We start from the raw sequence: 18079 nt of genomic DNA, 5'->3' as shown, positions 1-18079 counted from the left end.
AGGTTTTTTTTTACAACCTTTCAATAAATTCGTACATGCGCTGAATTTAATAAAAAAAATTATCACAATATGAATTAATTAATGTTGGTCTCTTTCTAAAATCATCGCAATTTTTCAAATAAAAACTTAACAGATTTACTAAAATGTCTACTTTTCTCCTAAAATCTTGCTTCCTTCATGTATTCATTTTTATTTTGTAAACCATGTCTATGTAAACTCTTTGCTTTTTTATGTTTTATTTCTAGCATCCCACAAAACTATTAGAGTACTCTCTCCGATTATCCAACAACTACTATAATCCGATGTTATTTTTACTAGTTAAAAGCACATAATCAAGTTTTATAGTTGCCGGTATTTACATGTTAAATTCAGCCATCTAGATTGTTTGCTCTCGCTGACCGTTTTATGCGTCACCGGTTGGTCCTCTGTATATTCTAGTAATTGTCACGTTTGTTTCATTCTGCCACGTTTTTTGTTTGAATAAGTTTACAAAATGGAGTCTTCCCGCAAGCTTAAACATGTCAACTTAACTTTAAAACTAAATATGGAACTTTACGAAAGATCGATAGCGGTGTTTGTTTGTTTCTACAAAACATCTTAATTATTTTAAAAGAAAGACAAACATCCCGGGTTACGGATAACCTGATGATATTTGAACATCTCCTACTACCACCACAGTAAGCGGAAAATGTTGCTTGTGTTGTGATGGAGGACTTAGGCTAAGGACTCACGGAGCGATTTTTACCCGCGCCCGCTGCGGTGGCGGAATGGAGTTTTATTGCTCAAAACTCACGAGACCGGAGTTTTGTGCGGTGACGCAGCCGTCGCGGTTGCGGTTATCGCTCGCAATCTTGGCGGTTGATTATCACAAAGACGGGCGGTTGCAAGACGGGCAGTTAAACGATCAGTTGAGTTCCAGACCGCCATGGACACACACCAGAAACGAGCTGTAGCGCTATACTTACTTCACAGAAGAATTAAAAAAAGAAGGCCTAAAAGGTTCTGGATACATCCACTAATTGCGGAAAGAGATCGTTATGGATTATTTGTTACTCTTCTCGGATTTCTCTACACCCCTCCCCGCTGCCCACTGCGGTCGCCCGCCAACCGATCGCAGAGCGCGCGGCTGCGGGACCGCGACCCGCGCCCGCCGGTACATGATGATTGCCGGTGCAGCGGGACCTGCAAACAATCGCACACGCCGCGGGCGTAAAACGCGTCGTGAAATGTGCTTTAATTTTTCACATAAATATCTGCATTCTACAAAGGCTGCGAGCCCGCAACCGCGGTAAAAATCCCTCCGTGAGTCCTTAGCCTTAGCCAGCCGAGGAATTGGACACACTACGCCTGGGTGGGACCCAAATGCAATGTCAACTCAGCCACCGACCGGTTATTTTTAATTTTTAGCATGTTTATGTATGCACTGTAATCCGCCGCTTTCGTTAATTGGACACTTGCAATTGTTTTTTGGGGTTGTGGATTAGTGAGAGAGTACTGTATTTTATTATAATTGACTGATTCTTATTTAATTTTTCGAAGTATGTTCAGTAAACAATTTAGTGCTTGCTGGCGGCATAGAATGAAATTAATTAACTCACTAATAAAAACAGTAGTCCAACATTGCGTTGGAAGTAAATTAAAACACATTAAGGCAGAAAACAGTATAAAATTACATTGTTTTGTTAACTGGGTAGTGCCAATAATACGTATTATTAAAAGTACAGTGATTGTAATATTGTAGTCAAAGTAATTCAATTTCAAATTGCAGTGAACATAGTAAAAAAAAAAAAAAATTATCACAAATAATCTGTCTGTCTGTAATTCTGGTTCAATGAACTCTAAAACATGGTTATGCTTTCAAATTTTTTTAAATTCAATTAGTTTGTTTGGAGAATTCAGACAAGCGATACCTGTCTGTAATATAATATTTTTAACAGAAAATGTATTTAATTTCATTTACACTATTGGAACTGATTTGTTGAATATATGTATTTTCACGGATCTGCGTAAGTATTATTCAAAAAATTTCGCAGTCAGAATTTCTCGACAGATGTCATTTTGGAGTTGTTAAGAAGAACGGCTGCACGGCCTTCCTCATACAAAACTTTTTGGATTTCAGACCAAAATAGTCAACCAAACTGAATAATTATTTTTGTAATTAAACGATATAGCAAATATCTACTATGGATATGTGCTGCTTTATTTATTAGTGTTTTAAATATTAAAAAATATAGGACATTAAAGAAATCATTTTTTTACGATTTTAGAGGCAACTTTGACAATTTTTTATGAGCTAATGGTAATTATTAAAAAAATTATCTCTCCCAATCTGCTATGAAAATACAGCGAAATATGAACAAAAAAATAAAACATTGTAAATAAGACATGATTTAAGATTTTCACGGCCAAAAGTATATTTGTTTTTGGGGTGTTATGCCGTGTTGCGCTAACTCCTTCTTTAGCCAACGTTTCAGACAGCATTGCAGTGTCCATCATCAGGGCAGATGTGTTATTTTGAAAAATAAAATAACCAAATAACACATCTGCCCTGATGATGGACACTGCAATGCTGTCCGAAACGTTGACTAAAGAAGGAGTTAGCGCAACACGGCATAACACCCCAAAAACAAATAAAAAAAAGACATTTTTTATGTCAAAATTTTAAATTTATTTACGAAAAATTCGTGTTCTAATGTAAATCGGCTGTTTGAAAATTAAATTTGAGCCCATCAAAATAGTTTTTTTAACCATTCATATTTTATATTTTCGCTGTAGAAAAGGTAAGAATATTTTGTTAGTAATTACCATTAAGTCACAAATAATTGCCAAACTTGACTAAAATCATGAAAAATCGATTTCTATAATAATAAATTAGCACATATCCATACTAGATATTTGCTATACCTTTCAAATAAAACAATAAATTTTTAGTTTGGTTTGGTGTTTTGGCCTCAAAACCAAATTTAAGTTTTGTATGAAATCGACCCGTTCCAAAATAAATTTGTACAATTATTTGAAAACAAACCATTATTAACTGTGTGTGTGATCTCAACCTGTAATGACACTGAAATATATCACACCAATAAATTTATATGACGTTTATGGACATAGTGTCACTAAGTATGCTATTTTATTGCCGTTTTATGGCACTACGTTTACACACGTCAAAATTACACACACAGAAGTACGTATGAATGCGAAATGCGCCTACAAATGACAGAAATGGCAGACATACAAATGTTTTCGTTATGCCAAATACGTTGTAAATTCATTTTATTAATATCGACTTGTTAAATCCATAGATCTAAAATATCTAGATATTTTATACTCACAGTAGAAAAGATGACGTAAATAGTTAATATTGTAACTGTGCCATTGAGTTCTTCATCAAACAGTAGAAGTGTCCCATATTCCATAATGGGGTATCTCTTTTGTACTTTACCATAGTAAATAATTTATCTAAACATTCTAATTCTAAAACCATAGACATTCAAATTAATAGTCGAGCCAATCAGGGAAAGAGAAACAAACCAACTTGCGCGGTGCGTTGGAGGCGGCGTGACAGTCGGTGATTTGGCAGTATACGGGCAACTCACATTGTAATATCACCATTCGGTCCTCGAAAATAAAATCTGCTTATGAATTACTAGTCCTTTTTACAATGGCGCGCAAATTGCTGACTATGTAAAAAACTTGTAAACAAAAGTTTGGGCTTGTTTCCAAAATTTATTATTTTGTAACACTATTTACGCCAGGCGATTCGTTAAGGATGAACATTCAGATCCTGCGCAGAAAAGTTCCACAATGGACAGCACTGCAAACCTTCGCCTTACTTTAGCGAACTTGACTTTTCTGCATGTGGTCTGGTTATTTTAATGTGCGCTTTTCGGTTGTCAATGTACGACTGATTTCATAGTTTATTCAAAGTATTCTCGAACTCTCCTGTTGTCAAAAATATGGTCACTTGGTTTGCTTCCAGCTCTGATGTGATCATCGTGCAATTATACCAAGATTTCATGCAAGGCGAACTCTATTAATTTGTATGTCTATGACTTAAACCAGAGATAGCATTACAGTCTATTAATTTGTATGTCTATGACTTAAACCAGAGATAGCATTACAGTCTATTAATTTGTATGTCTATGACAGATAGCATTACAGTCTATTAATTTGTATGTCTATGACTTAAACCAGAGATAGCATTACAGTCTATTAATTTGTATGTCTATGACAGATAGCATTACAGTCTATTAATTTGTATGTCTATGACTTAAACCATAGATAGCATTACATTGCTGTGAATCCATTACCATTAATGGAACATTGCATCCAAACTTTTTGTATCGTAATCGTCGTTGGACATAGTTTAGACCAAATTATAGTTTAAGGTTTGCTAAATTTAATTGGGAACAAGGACCTTAGTCTAACATCACCATTTAAGTCATTCTGAAATGCAAATTGTCCTACACAGGTAGAAATTAAATAGTACTGATACAATCATAAAAAATAATTTGTGTGAAATAGCTGCCTGTTTTTTTAATTATTCTAGAAAAATTTTATAAAATTTCAAAATAAAATAAAATCTGGTAATTTTCTTTTTAGTTAGGTTTTAAGATTTTTTTTTGTGAAAATTATATGCGTGGTAAAAAGGTTGCCGCTAGACTGGGTCGTTTTTTTTAAATCGGAGGTGATTTAGTAGGAATAAACAAATTTGTACAAACAAAAATGATATTTGAATGTTGAAGAAATAATGTGTTTCCTGTAAATAATTTGTTATGTAAAATTTTCAAAAATATATGGATTATAAAAAATAAAAACAACTTGTTTTTAATCAGTATTTTATGTGTTTCAAACACAAATTTTATTAAAATTGTAACATTCCATTAATTCACAGAAATAAAATAATAACATCAAAAATAAAAGTTATTCAAAAAATGTGAGATTCTCCGGTTGATAATGAAGATCTGGTTCCTAATCTCTCTGCCTACTCGTGTGGAACTCAGAGTGGTATACAGATTTACATACTTATCTACGCAGGTGGCTTAAAGAGTAACAATCGAAAGAACTGTTTTTTAATTCATAGATAGTGCATATTCTCTATTTCTTTTTTCCAAAGAATGACATAATATTCTTGGAACCGCTAGCCGCTTTTTGCAACTGTTTTTCTTTGATGGTCAAAACAGTTGGTTTAGCTGGTGTTTGCTGCTTAGGACTTGTAAAGAATTCACTCTTAACTTGGGCAATTTCACCAACTTTCTCCATGTTTTCTTTGGTGTCTTCCGCATTTTCTTTCTTTGCTTTCTTGTTTTTATTTTTTTCGGTATTATCTGGTTCCGATTTTCTCTTATTTCCGATCGTTGCTATCACTTCTGCTTTGAAATTGAATCTATTGTACAGTAACTGACTCAAATCTTCTTGTAAATATTCACTGACGATTCCATGAGCATACTTTAAGTATGAATCTGAAATTAAATAAAATGCACAGTATAATTTGTCATTCCAATAATGATGTACGCAGTGAGGCGAGGAACTGGCAGAGACAATGAAAAAGACTGAATGCACTAGAAATCAGATTCCTGAGGTGTATGTGTGGTAAAACCACATACAACTTTATTATGAATAAGGAGATTCAAATGCAAGACCGATATAAGCGTATTATTCAGAGTTTGGACATTAAAAGTTGACAGTCAGAACGGTATTATGGTCAAGTGGGTGGAAGATGTCAGAAACGACCAAGGAAGACTCAACGATCAAGAGAATCAAACACTTGAGTGAAGTCATCTCAAGCGACAGAATAATAGGTGAATATGTATGAATGCGAATAAAGCAAATAGTATGTGCCAAGACAAAGATTTGTGACGTTCAAACTCTCTCCCTATGCAGATAGATAATTAAATAATTAGTAAGGGCCAGTTTTTTCACAGAATTTCAACAATTCATCAAATTTCGAAGTTTATTTTCAAATACTGTAAAAGTTCTATTCAAGTTCCGTGGAGCAACTGTCCCATAATATAATACAGAACTTGAATAAATCTTTCGCAGAACTTGAAAAATCACTGAATTTTGATGAATTGTTCAAATTCTCTAAAAAAACTCTCCTTACTTTTTCTATCAATAAAATATTCCGCTGGTTCTTCTGAAGAAGTTTGTCCTTGATGTAACTTTAAAATTATGGGTTTTGGGCTGAAAATTGTCATAAAAAAACATAGATAATAATATATTTACCATCATCTTCATCTTCCTGCTTCAGAGAGCTGGTAACGAATGATGCTGAAACGGCAGAGCCTGACTTAACATGGATTTTCTCTTCCTTCAAGGCCGCCACCACTCTCCTCACTTTAGCTTCCAACCATTTCAAGGCCTTTTCTTCATTATACTTGTAGGCGCAAAGATCCTTGGGTCCCTAATAAAAGATATAAAAATAAAAATCCTTCTACAGAGTAACATTGTGTATCTGCAAACAAGCAAAAAAACATTCTACGACTCTGTAATGATTTGCCGGCCTCTGTTTCCTCCCTTCTACAACATGGTCTATTCAAGACCCAGGTCCACTCCTTGCTTTCAATATTTACCTCAAAAAGACTCAACACAGCATCCCCAGGGAAATAATAACAGAACCTCCTGTGTAGAGCTAGTATAATTTTTAAAAATAATATTTTGTTTAAATCATTGACGACAATATTAGCGATTCTCAAATGAAAATTGGAAACAGAAAAAGATACAGACGCATAAGGTTTTCTAATTTTTCTGTTTTGTTTATTTTCTTATGAGAATCGCTTATATTGTCTTCAATGATTAAATATTACAATTTGAGGTTTTATTCATTCAGTTAATCCAAAAATAAAAGATATATATTTTCGTATTCTTCATTACAAGCGTCCACTAAACTGCCAAAGCAGCTTGTCAACAGGTCAATTTCACAATATTAACTGCGGGTTAATTTCTGGCGGGTATTTTTTGTGCTAGTTCTACGTTGTCTTGGGGAGAAAATAAAGGTCCCACGCGAATTTGTTTTAAATCGCAATATCTTCAAAAATACTAAACGAAAATCGAATATTATTTGAAATGCTCAAAAACTCAATTAACCTTATAATATGTTTATTACGGTCCGCCTATCGGCATTTGCCCATACATGCTCTCTTTAAATAAGCACGACATCTCTCACTCGCTTGCACATAGGAGTTGAGTGGGGCAGAACAGAGATAGAGATTTGAATCGAGTTTCACAGTCATAAAAACCCTCATTCTAGGAATTGAATTATTACAATAACAAAATATGTTATCTAAAGAATATGCTATCCGTATTTGTAAAAAGCATTAACTTTGTAGCTAGTCATAATTTACAATAAAAAGCACATTAATTTGTTTTTGACCACTTTAATTTTATTTAAAATCTACCGGTTTCGAAAGAACCCTTCCTTACTTAGGAGAATATTAAAAACTGTTTTTAATATTCTCCTGATAAAGGAAGGGTTCTTCCGAAACTGGTAGAGTTAAAATATAAAATTAAAGTGGTCAAAAACAAATTAACCTTTTGAACGCGTTAATTTGCTCCGTTTTATCTATACCCGTACGCGGTACATATTTTCAAATACCTATGCACGCAATTAAATGTCAAATTATAGCATTCTGGCATGATTTATTGGACTATATAGACAGAACAGATTATTCTCCACAATATGAAAACAAATCCTCGTGTGTCAACACTCTTAGATATTTATAAAAACAAAAACATAAAATTTCATACAAAGACGTACCGTATCTTTTGAATGTGGTCCCGCCATTCACTCGGCGTGTGTGTACTTAGGCTACTGCGTTGATTGACACAAGTGGGACACCATGATCACTTATCATTTTTAGTTATGAAAAGTTGTGAATGACATACTAGTACTAACGCCATCCGTTGACAAAAATGTAAACTAAAGGACTAAAAGGCGCGAAGAGGCGCACTTGATTATCGATCTTTTTTTATGAAAATTAGATGTCAGCATCGTGATAGTTCTACGAATGTCCAAGTGAGCAAGAAATACATTTATGACGAAAGAGCGCTGGAATATCGGCCGTCAAAGTAGTGAGTATAGACTTTTTGCCGTAACAACAGTTGATACGGTCGCGTGCAAAGAGTTAATGTGTTTTTTTATTGTAATATACTATCCTTTTCTTGAAATACTGATGTAAATGAAAGACACGAAGATAAATATAAAAAGAAGACTTGCATTACGATTCAATAATTATGTACATATAGTTGGGACCTTTACAAAGAGATTGGTATATAATATTCATATAAAAACATTGAATAATTCCGTCTTTTCTGCCATTGAAATGAGGCCGGCGCAAAAGGTAGAACTACCCTTCCCGCCATTAAAGCATCAATCGACCGAATGGGCAGAACTACCTTTCTCGGCCGAAGTGATAACAGTAAAGCATAAATATAACGGAAAGCCACATTATGGAAAATAGATAAAGAAGAATAAATAACATTTCAAGCGACTACAATACAAATGTATAAAATGCATAGACAGATGATACAAGGTGTCCGGGGGTAAAATGTACAACTTCTGGAGTTGATTCTACATGATAGTATAAGTAAAAAAGAAAAATTACTTTTTTCGAAATTTCAACATTTTAAGGTAGTTCTCAGGTACAAAGGTAAATTGTTTGAATGGAGAAAATAATCTGTGGAAAAATATTTTTGTATTGGAAAAACAAAGGAATTTCGAAAAGCTATTTATTTATTTTTTTACTTCTACCATCATATTGTAGAATCACCTCCAGAAGATTTTATTTTTATTTTATTTATTATTCATTAACGCCCTATCGGGCTTTTACAGAGGAAATTGAAAGTTTATGTATGTAAGTGTAACATAATACATGGATAATAGCATAACTATATCGTCGCATTAATTCGTAGAATGCGTAACTCCCAAATGTAAAATTTTACAGGAGGCACAAAAAACCTCGTAGTGAAAAAAAATGAAAGACGGCTTATTCTTTTTATTTATGTTTCGAACATATAATATATTTGGAAATTTATTTTCAATCATTAAACTTTTGTAAGTTAAGGCTTTCTATTTCAAATCGGAGTTACGAAGTTTACGTAAAAACCGAGAATGGAGATACATACTTTTCTGCGAACAGTTTTATGAACAACCTAGCGGAAAATTTGGGAGATAGGAATTTTACATTTACAAAATAAAACACAACAATGTATGTGTATGTCGAGGCAGTCTATTTAGATGCATTTTAATGATTTTAATGATGCGGAAGGTTATCGTTAAAGGAGTGGTAATCCTTTTCTAATTTCTGTTTTAAGTCTTGTAAATGCTGGTACTTTTCCTTACTTAAGGGATTAAATCTGACTCTCAAGTGAAATTTTCAAACTCTGGAGATCATTACAGATTCGGCGACGGTTTTGTGCTGGGTGAGATCTACACTGACCGGGAGTAGTCGTGTCAGAGATGATCGTTAAGTGACGCTTGGAGTTGATGAAGGAGATTGTAGAAGAATTTGATCTGACATTGTCGATCACCCTTGTTGTCCTGTAGAAATAAAACTGATGTACTTACTAGGGTTTGCAAGACCCGGGCAAAGAGTAGCCATGACAGGAAACGTTGTGAAAGAGACTCCTCAGAGTGTGAAGATAGGTAGGAGAGACTTGAAAGTGGAACTGGTGAGCAAACATGTGCTTTAAGCGTAGAAACTCTTCATGCTCAGCATCACTTTGGAGTAAAGTGAACGCTTCATCTTGCCCGGCTGGTCGATCCCGAGGCGAGAAGAAAGGACGTCGATAGATGCGTGCGTTCCTGCGTACAATGCAGGACAATTGACCCTCCACCATCATCCCATGAAGCGGGTAATCTTAATGTTGTGACAACCTGGAGTCGCTTGGCAGTTGATGTTACTCATTTCGGTAGGAAATGTTTACTCACATTTATCGATTGCGGTCCAAGTAGATTTGCCGTGTGGCGGGAAATCGAGTCAGATAATGCAGCTTCGATTATCAGACATTTGGAAGAAGTGTTTCGGGAAAGAGGCCCGCCCAAAGTAGTTCTCATGGACAATGGTACTACATTTTGTTCCTACAGTGTTACAGATAAGTGTAAGAGATGGAATGTTCGTCAAAGATTTTGCGCGGCATATCGACCAGCTGGAAACGGTATAGTTGAACGACATCATCAAACAATAAAGAGAACTGCAGCCAGAAGTGGAAGCGATCCCCTGCAGGCAGTGTTTCGGTACAATCTATGGCTGCAAAAAGTCAGGATGATCGAGGTATTGCGCTGTCTAGTATAGTTCACACTTCACAATCGTGGAGACACCCTACTGCGCAAGTGAATATAGAAGAGGAAGTATTGACTGAGCTCTAATTGGGCGATCTTCTTGCGGTTAAACCAGTAGATGGGAGATGCACATCGTGCATGGAAGGGTGACAGGACTTACTTCAGTCAACAACATCGAAGTAGATGGCATACCAAGACATGTGCTTGACCCGCGGAAGATGCCTGACAGAGAACGGACTGTGTCTGAGGAGAGACGAGATGGAATTGCCGCACGTTCCACCGTAAATATTTTGGGTTTGTTTGAAGAGGACAGTGAAGAACCGGATCCGGATATGCATCAGGAGGAGATCCACTTGCAAAGAGATGGTGACCTTGAAGAAGAGATAATCACAGAACAAGGACCTATTAGGTATTTACGAAACCGCAGAGGCACATAAAACAAGAGAGCTACGGCAGAGCGTCACACGGTGCAGAAGACGTCAGTTTAGACTACAGATACAAAACACTATTCGTGACTTCACAATTAAAATTAAGGTTATAAAATGTTCAAAATTGATTAATCAACTTATCTCAGTTAATTTCACGGTAAAACTATTACACCGTAAATAAATTTCCTCAGTCAAAAACACAACAAGCGTGCACGGCTCACCGGCCAATACTGAATTAAGGAGTTACGAAGTATTCGCGAGTAAAAATGGCACCATAATTTTACGCAGTTTTCTAATTTGTGTTTATCTAAAAGGTTAATTTTTATTAAATTTTCGAGTTTTACTAGACGATGCGGGTCTAATTTTAACACCAGATGGCATTAAAAACGTATTTTCGAAAAATTTGGAGTTACGCAGTCTACGAATTAATGCGACGATATGCAAAAAAAATAAAAATCAAATGCTAATATTAAGATTAACATCAAATCCAAATAATAACACCTAATATTGTAAATGAAGCAAAGTTTCAAATATAAAGTAAGTATGTAAATTGTACATTCGTATATGCATCAATTCTAGTTTCTAAGTCTAGTTTCTGCTGCCGTGCAGCTCGCACGGACAGAAATTTCGATAAACTCAGTAACCACAAACCACAGTGATACCCAGTTTAACATATTGTTGTTGCAAAAATAAAGCAGGCTGGCTGCGTTTAGTCACCAGACAGCCCGCAAAAAAAATAACTCATTATGGACCGAAGTGTCCAATCATTAATTGACTCAATTAAAATTGAAATAGGAAAATGCTCATCTGTCAAAGAGGCAAAACAAAGGAGTAACATAGAACAAGATATACACCAGCTAGAGGAAATATGGTGCAAGGAAAAACTTCAACTACAAGAAAAAATAATTGAGCTACAAAATAAACTTATATTAAATGAAGAAAAACATTCAGAAAAAATTGAAAATTATTTAAAGGAAAAAAAGGAATCAACTAATACTACGTACAACAAGTCAACCCTCTCAATACCTATACCAGAGGCCAAATACTCATTAATAATTGCAAGTGAAAATACTAATACAACATCTGATGATATTCGAGACATGATAGTTAAAAAAATTAAAACATCGCATTTGGGGATTGCAGTAAATGGAGTACAAAAAGCATCAAATAAGAAACTAATCATCTCTTGCCCCAAAAAGGATCACGCAAAAAAACTAACAGAAGAAATAAATATAGTCTTCAAAAATACTATGATCGCGAAAGAATTAGAAAAAAAAAATCCTAAACTATTCATCAGAAACCTACCCATCGACCTATCAGAAGAAGAAATAATAGAATCATTAATAACCCAAAATGATGGAATTAAAATCATCATGGATGAAAATCCGAAAAACTCAGTAAAATTAGTAAAAATGCTTAAACCAAAAGGACAAAACAATCTTACAAACTATATAGTCGAAACAAGTGGAAAACTTAGGAAATATCTCATATCTAAAGAGAAAATTAATATTGGATACCACAGAGTGCGGGTGGAGGATGCTAATCCAATAATGCAATGCTTCCATTGCCTGAGATTTGGACATTCAGCTGTCAACTGCTTTAATAAGGACAAGAATGCTTCGTGCCTGCACTGCGCCATGGACCATCCTTGGAAAGACTGTCCCAATAAAAACAAAGAAGAGAAATGCAAAAATTGTGATTTCCAAAACAACACTTTCAAGTCAACAAACGATACAAATCATAAAGCAAATAGCAAAAATTGTATGTATTTAAAAAAAATGATGACTATTGCCCAAGGGCGTATAAATTATGAATAGGTATGTACCTACTTTAACATTCTTAATAACTAACTTTAAAATTCTTAACAAGATTAAAAACTCAATACCAAATTTTATATTTTTGTTTCAAATACGCTTTTTTTCTGACTTTTCACACTTTTCTGACTTTTCGCACAATTTAGCTATTAATATTAAAACTTTCGAACAATTGAGAAACATTTCAATGTTATTAATCTACCATCGAAGAGATAACGATTTATCAGTAATATCCAAAAAATATTTAATTAACTATTTCTGTAAAATTTTAAGACAAAAACACAACATTAAAATATTAGCCTACTCTCAAAGTGTTAATGTTTGTAAAATATTATTTATACAAAACAAAATTAATATACTACATAGTATGTATCATCTTCATAATATCATCACTAGTAATATAATGCTAAGTTGTTCAATATTGTCACCAAAACTATTTCAAGTCAACCTTGATATTATCCGTGAACATATGCTGCTAATTTATAGTTTGTCATCAAAATCAAATTCATTTTTGACAATTAGTTATAACAATATTATTTCCTTATTTCTTTTAAAATGAATAATTTCTTCACTGAGGAATTAGATAAAACGCTTAATATTTCAGAATATATTTGTCATACTTTAAAAGATTGTAATAAAATCGTGGATAAAATAACAAATTCATTCTCTGTACTCCATTTAAATATCAGATCAATGAAACAAAATTTCAATGAATTTTTACTCTCAATTAATTTACTAAATCATAAACCGGACGTTATAGTTTTAACGGAAGCATTCACCAACGTATACAATAAATTTTGCATACCAGAATATACCTACTTCGCAACATCTTGTGCTATTAATAGAAATAGTGGTATTGTTGTATTTGTTAAATCTTGCTATTCAAACATCGCAGTGGAAGAAGTACCTATGCAGCGAGTTAATTGCTTAGATATTAATCTAAATGTAAATAAAATGTGTTTTAATATTATTGCAATTTACCGAACACACGGATCAAACGAGTACACATTTATGGATGAATTGAGAAGCATTATCTAATCAAAAAAAAATAAACAGAACATAACAATAATCGGCGATTTCAACATAGATGTTTCAAACGAAAATAGTAACAGAATAAAAACTGAATTTATCAATTATATGACGGAAATGAATTTCATATTGTGTATGAATAAATATACTAGAGAAATTACGGGTCAACGTCCATCTTGTATCGACCACATATGGAGTAACACTAAAGATACCGACAAATTACACACGATAATATTAAAAAATAATATTACTGATCATCACACTTGCATCTATATACAAAAACTTAATATTAATAATTATATTGATTCAAAATGCAATACTTTTACAAAAAATTCACTAAACCATCATAAATTAAGCCTAAAAATAAAAACAGAAACATGGCGTTCCGTATTAGAATCAACATGTGCTGAAACATGCGCAAATATTTTTGATAATATACTATGCAATTATATTACAGCATCAACAGATATTAAAACCATAAAAATTAAATCAAAATTCAAAAAAATAAAACCATGGATTTCACATGGCTTAATCGTGTCTATTAGAAAAAAAGAAGAGTTATATCGCTTGACAAAGAAATTTCCCTTAGATAAAAAAATATACACAGATTATAAAAAATTTAGGAACAAATTAACCTGTTTACTAAAAACAACTAAAGAAAACTTTTACAAAAATGAAATTGATGTGGCTAAACAAAATGTAAAACATATATGGAAAACAATAAATGAAATAAATAGTAGAAAAAACAAAAAAACTCAAATTAAAAAAATTAATATCGGAAAAAATTCTATTAATGCCCTAATGGAACCGACAAAATGTGCTAATGCCTTCAATAAATATTTCGCTAACGTCGGACAAAATTTAGCTACACGGATTGATGAAAATTATAAAATAGATAATTTCGAAAAGGACTGTCACAAACAAAATAATCTGTCAGTTTTCAAACCGGTAACAACAGATGACATAAAAAATATTATAAGTGAATTAAAAGGTGCATCTGCACCAGGGTTTGATGGAGTCACAGTAGAAATGTTGAAAAATTATAATGAATTATTAATTCCAATTACACACATTATAAATATTAGTTTAAATAGTGGAATATTCCCCTCCGTTTATAAAAAATCTATTGTAACACCCGTTTTTAAATCTGGCAGCCCTGAAGAAATATCAAACTATCGACCCATATCTGTTGTCTCAAACATTGCAAAAATTTTCGAAAAGATCGTAAAAAAGCAACTTTTATACTATATTGAAAATAATAAAATAATTAGTCCTAGCCAATTTGGATTTAGAGAGAAACTAGGCACTCATGGTGCCATTGCAGAACTAACTTCAACTATATACCGTGCATTAGATAAAAAAAATAAATGCCTTGGCATTTTCATTGATTTACGTAAGGCTTTTGATAGTATCTCCCATACAAAACTAATTAATAAATTAAATGATATCGGTATTATTGGTAAGGTAAGGTATTGGCTGCAAAGCTATCTAACTCAAAGAAACCAAAAAGTAAAACTTAATAACTCACTTAGCGTAGATGAAACTTTAGAATTTGGAATTCCCCAAGGGACTGTTATTGGACCAATTTTATTTATAATTTACGTTAACCATATGTTTAAATTATCACTTAATGGTAAACTTATATCCTTTGCTGACGACACTGCAATAATTATCGAAAAAAAGACATGGAACGAAATTACCAATGCAGCGAATCAGGATATGAAGGTTATAAAAAATTGGTTCGATGGCAATTTATTATCACTTAACACAGAAAAAACATATTGTATTCCTTTCACTCTACAAGAAGATGTGCCAAATAACCTAATTAACATAACAATTCATTCTAAAAACTGTGTAAATGACGGTACATGTAATACGGACTGCGCGAAACTAAATCATAAATCCAATATAAAATATCTTGGTATCTTAATAGATAAAAATGTTAAATGGAAAGACCATATTAATCTCACTGTTGAAAGAATAAGAAAACTTATCTATATTTTCTATAATATACGAAATATTTTAAATAAGAAAACTATCAAAATTGTCTATTATGCATTAATTCAGTCCTTATTGCAGTACGGGATTATTGGGTGGGGAGGGGCTTTTAAGGCTTCTTTACAGCCCATAATTACAATTCAAAGAATAATTATAAAAATCATCCTTAGAAAACCATATGACTCCCCTACTTTAGAGATATTTCAGGAATTTAATGTACCATCTATAACAGAATTGTATAAGAGAATCGCCTTATATCAAATTTATAAAGAATATTTTATTTATAAAATTCACCCCTCAGATAGCATAAGCAATAGATTCAAAACAAATGGCTTAATAGCCATTCCTATGCTTAGAACGACCACGGCTCAGCACCACTATTCGTATTTAGGTGTGAGATGGTACAATATATTATTGTCCAAAAATAAAATTAGTGTAACCGAAACTGTGAATTATGAACAATTCAAAAAGTTAATTAAGTCCCTAAAATTGGATAATGATATATTGTACCCCTAATTTTCTTACACTTACTCAATCTGTAAAAAATATATATTAATTTGATTGTCTTTAAAAAAAACTACTTTTCTAAATTTTTCTTGATATATTGTACCCTTAATTTCCTCACGCTTACTTAATCTGTAAAAAGATGAATTATTTTAATTATCTTTAAAAAAACAATTTTCTAATTTGTGTACCTATGTTAATATTATGTTTGTATTTATTTCAAAAGTTTTTGATTATTGTTAAATCATTAGAACTAAATGTAAAGACTCCTCCCATAAACACGAGCTCCTGGAGCTCAACTTATGGAGAAATAGAATAATAATGAACAAATTATTTATAAGTCTGCATATTGTTATCATTTATAATGTTAAATAATAAATAAAAAAAAAAAAAAAAAAAAAATTATTCATGTTTGTTGCAAACAAGTAAGACTGAAAACAGGAAAATAATTTACTCGTAAGGGGCCGTTCAAGTATTATGTAAGCACTATAGGGGGGCAGGGGGGTCTTTGCTTTGCTTATTTTTGATGACATGGGGGGTGGGGGGTCGAGATAGTGATTACGTCAGCACTGCTCAGCAGTAGTTATTTTTTTTTACACATTGGCAACCCACACATTGTCTATGTTTGAAAACCGAATACATATTCGGGGATTCCCACTGTGTCAATAAAGTTTGTTTAAATGAATATTATGTGCATTAAAGTCCTCTATCCTAAGTCTATTTTATAAGTGCTGCTTATGAATCAATAAAAAAACAGAATACATTAACAGAAAAATGCATATAGGTACCAATTTTTACGTAAGCATGGGAGGGGTGGGGGGGGTAAGAGCTTTGCTTACTTTTGGTGACAAGGGGGAAGAGGGGGTAAATAATTGTAATAAATCTGCTTACGTAATACTTGAACGGCCCCTAAGGTATATAAAAAATAAATATATATACATATATAATATATTGATATGTATTATAAAACAGAAGTATATATATTTATAGAAAAAAAAACGATAAGTAATTGGAATGGTAAATAAATAAAAGTATAATAAACATATCGAGTATGTCCGTATGTGATTTAAACGTTGGAAGGTATAAAGACAAGACGTTTTTTTTTTAAAGCTAAAAGCTAAAGTTCACTTTATCCCCAGACACCTTTATAACACAGTCATACTAATGTATTTAAAAACAATATCAATATATAAAGTCTCTTCAGTGATTTGATCTGATGTAGATTTGCTATTATAGAATCCAAATACTACGGGTAGAATCTTAGATATAACATTTAAAGAAAAATACCTTTAAATCTGCAACCGAATTCAAGTCTGTGATCAGATCTGTCAACTCTGATAAGTCATCATCTTTGGATGATACGAGAAGTTGCTCCAATGGAATGGCTCGGTTAACACACTGACTCTTCAAATGAGACAAAACTAGAATAATAAAATTCCCATATTGAAGACATAAGTTAAAAAATATATACATATTATAAGTAGTAGATTCCTAATCAAAAAAATTCAAAGAACGATTACTTATAAAAATAGGATCAACTGGTGTCGTCAATTGAATATTTCCATCCGATTTAACCGTTTCTCCGATTAACCAAGATCTGTGTGGTTCCTTGTACGTTTGCAATTCGTAAATTTTTTTTGTAGTTTTGTTTATTAAGAATTTCGCTGGAGTCATCAGGCCAGGATGCTTCAAAGTGATAATAGATGTTACTGAATCCCTTGGGAAAATGGTATCTGAAAGAAAAGGTAAACAAACCATGTTAATTTAAGGTTATGAACAAAAATTTTCGGTTGACTTTAATTAATTTTCTTGGAAAAGTGGTTTGATGACTACCTTTAGATAGGAACATCCAAGAGTTTTCAAATTTACTCTTTTTGACGGGAGTTTTATGATTTTTCTCGGCGTCTTCATCTTTTATAGGGGTTGTTGAAGCCCTAGTCGATCTTTTCGGCGGCATTTTTATTTGGCATCTGACACTGACAGCGCGCCAGAATATTGTTATTGTGGAGTTCTATGACTTCCATAGA

The 18079-nt window shown here is 32.9% G+C and overlaps 1 protein-coding gene across 1 annotated transcript; it reads right to left on the bottom strand.

Moving 5' to 3' along the window:
• Positions 1–4854: 4854 nt before the first annotated feature.
• On the bottom strand, positions 4855–18019 carry LOC149411256 (ribonuclease H2 subunit B). The gene is made up of 5 exons (XM_089647673.1): positions 17886–18019; positions 17573–17785; positions 17340–17473; positions 6226–6403; positions 4855–5462 (listed from the first exon to the last, which is right to left on the bottom strand). The coding sequence occupies exons 1-5, from the start codon at positions 18007–18009 to the stop codon at positions 5098–5100; spliced, it is 1014 nt and encodes a 337-aa protein (XP_089503799.1). The 5' UTR covers positions 18010–18019; the 3' UTR covers positions 4855–5097.
• Between the last annotated feature and the right edge of the window lie 60 nt (positions 18020–18079).

The sequence above is a fragment of the Hesperophylax consimilis genome, chromosome 26 (assembly GCF_061612785.1).
Source record: "Hesperophylax consimilis isolate HC1 chromosome 26, BYU_Hcon_1.0, whole genome shotgun sequence".
NCBI lineage: Eukaryota > Metazoa > Arthropoda > Insecta > Trichoptera > Limnephilidae > Hesperophylax > Hesperophylax consimilis.
This window is presented reverse-complemented; position numbering and strand designations above follow the sequence as displayed.

Bases quoted from the DNA above. Each gene is read 5' to 3' on its own strand.
- LOC149411256 (XM_089647673.1), bottom strand. From the start codon at position 18,009: ATGCCGCCGAAAAGATCGACTAGGGCTTCAACAACCCCTATAAAAGAT. The intron at 17,786-17,885 runs GTAGTCATCAAA...CTTTTCTTTCAG, and splicing joins TTGGATGTTCCTATCTAAAG to ATACCATTTTCCCAAGGGAT. The intron at 5,463-6,225 runs GTAAATATATTA...ATTTAATTTCAG, and splicing joins GCAGGAAGATGAAGATGATG to ATTCATACTTAAAGTATGCT.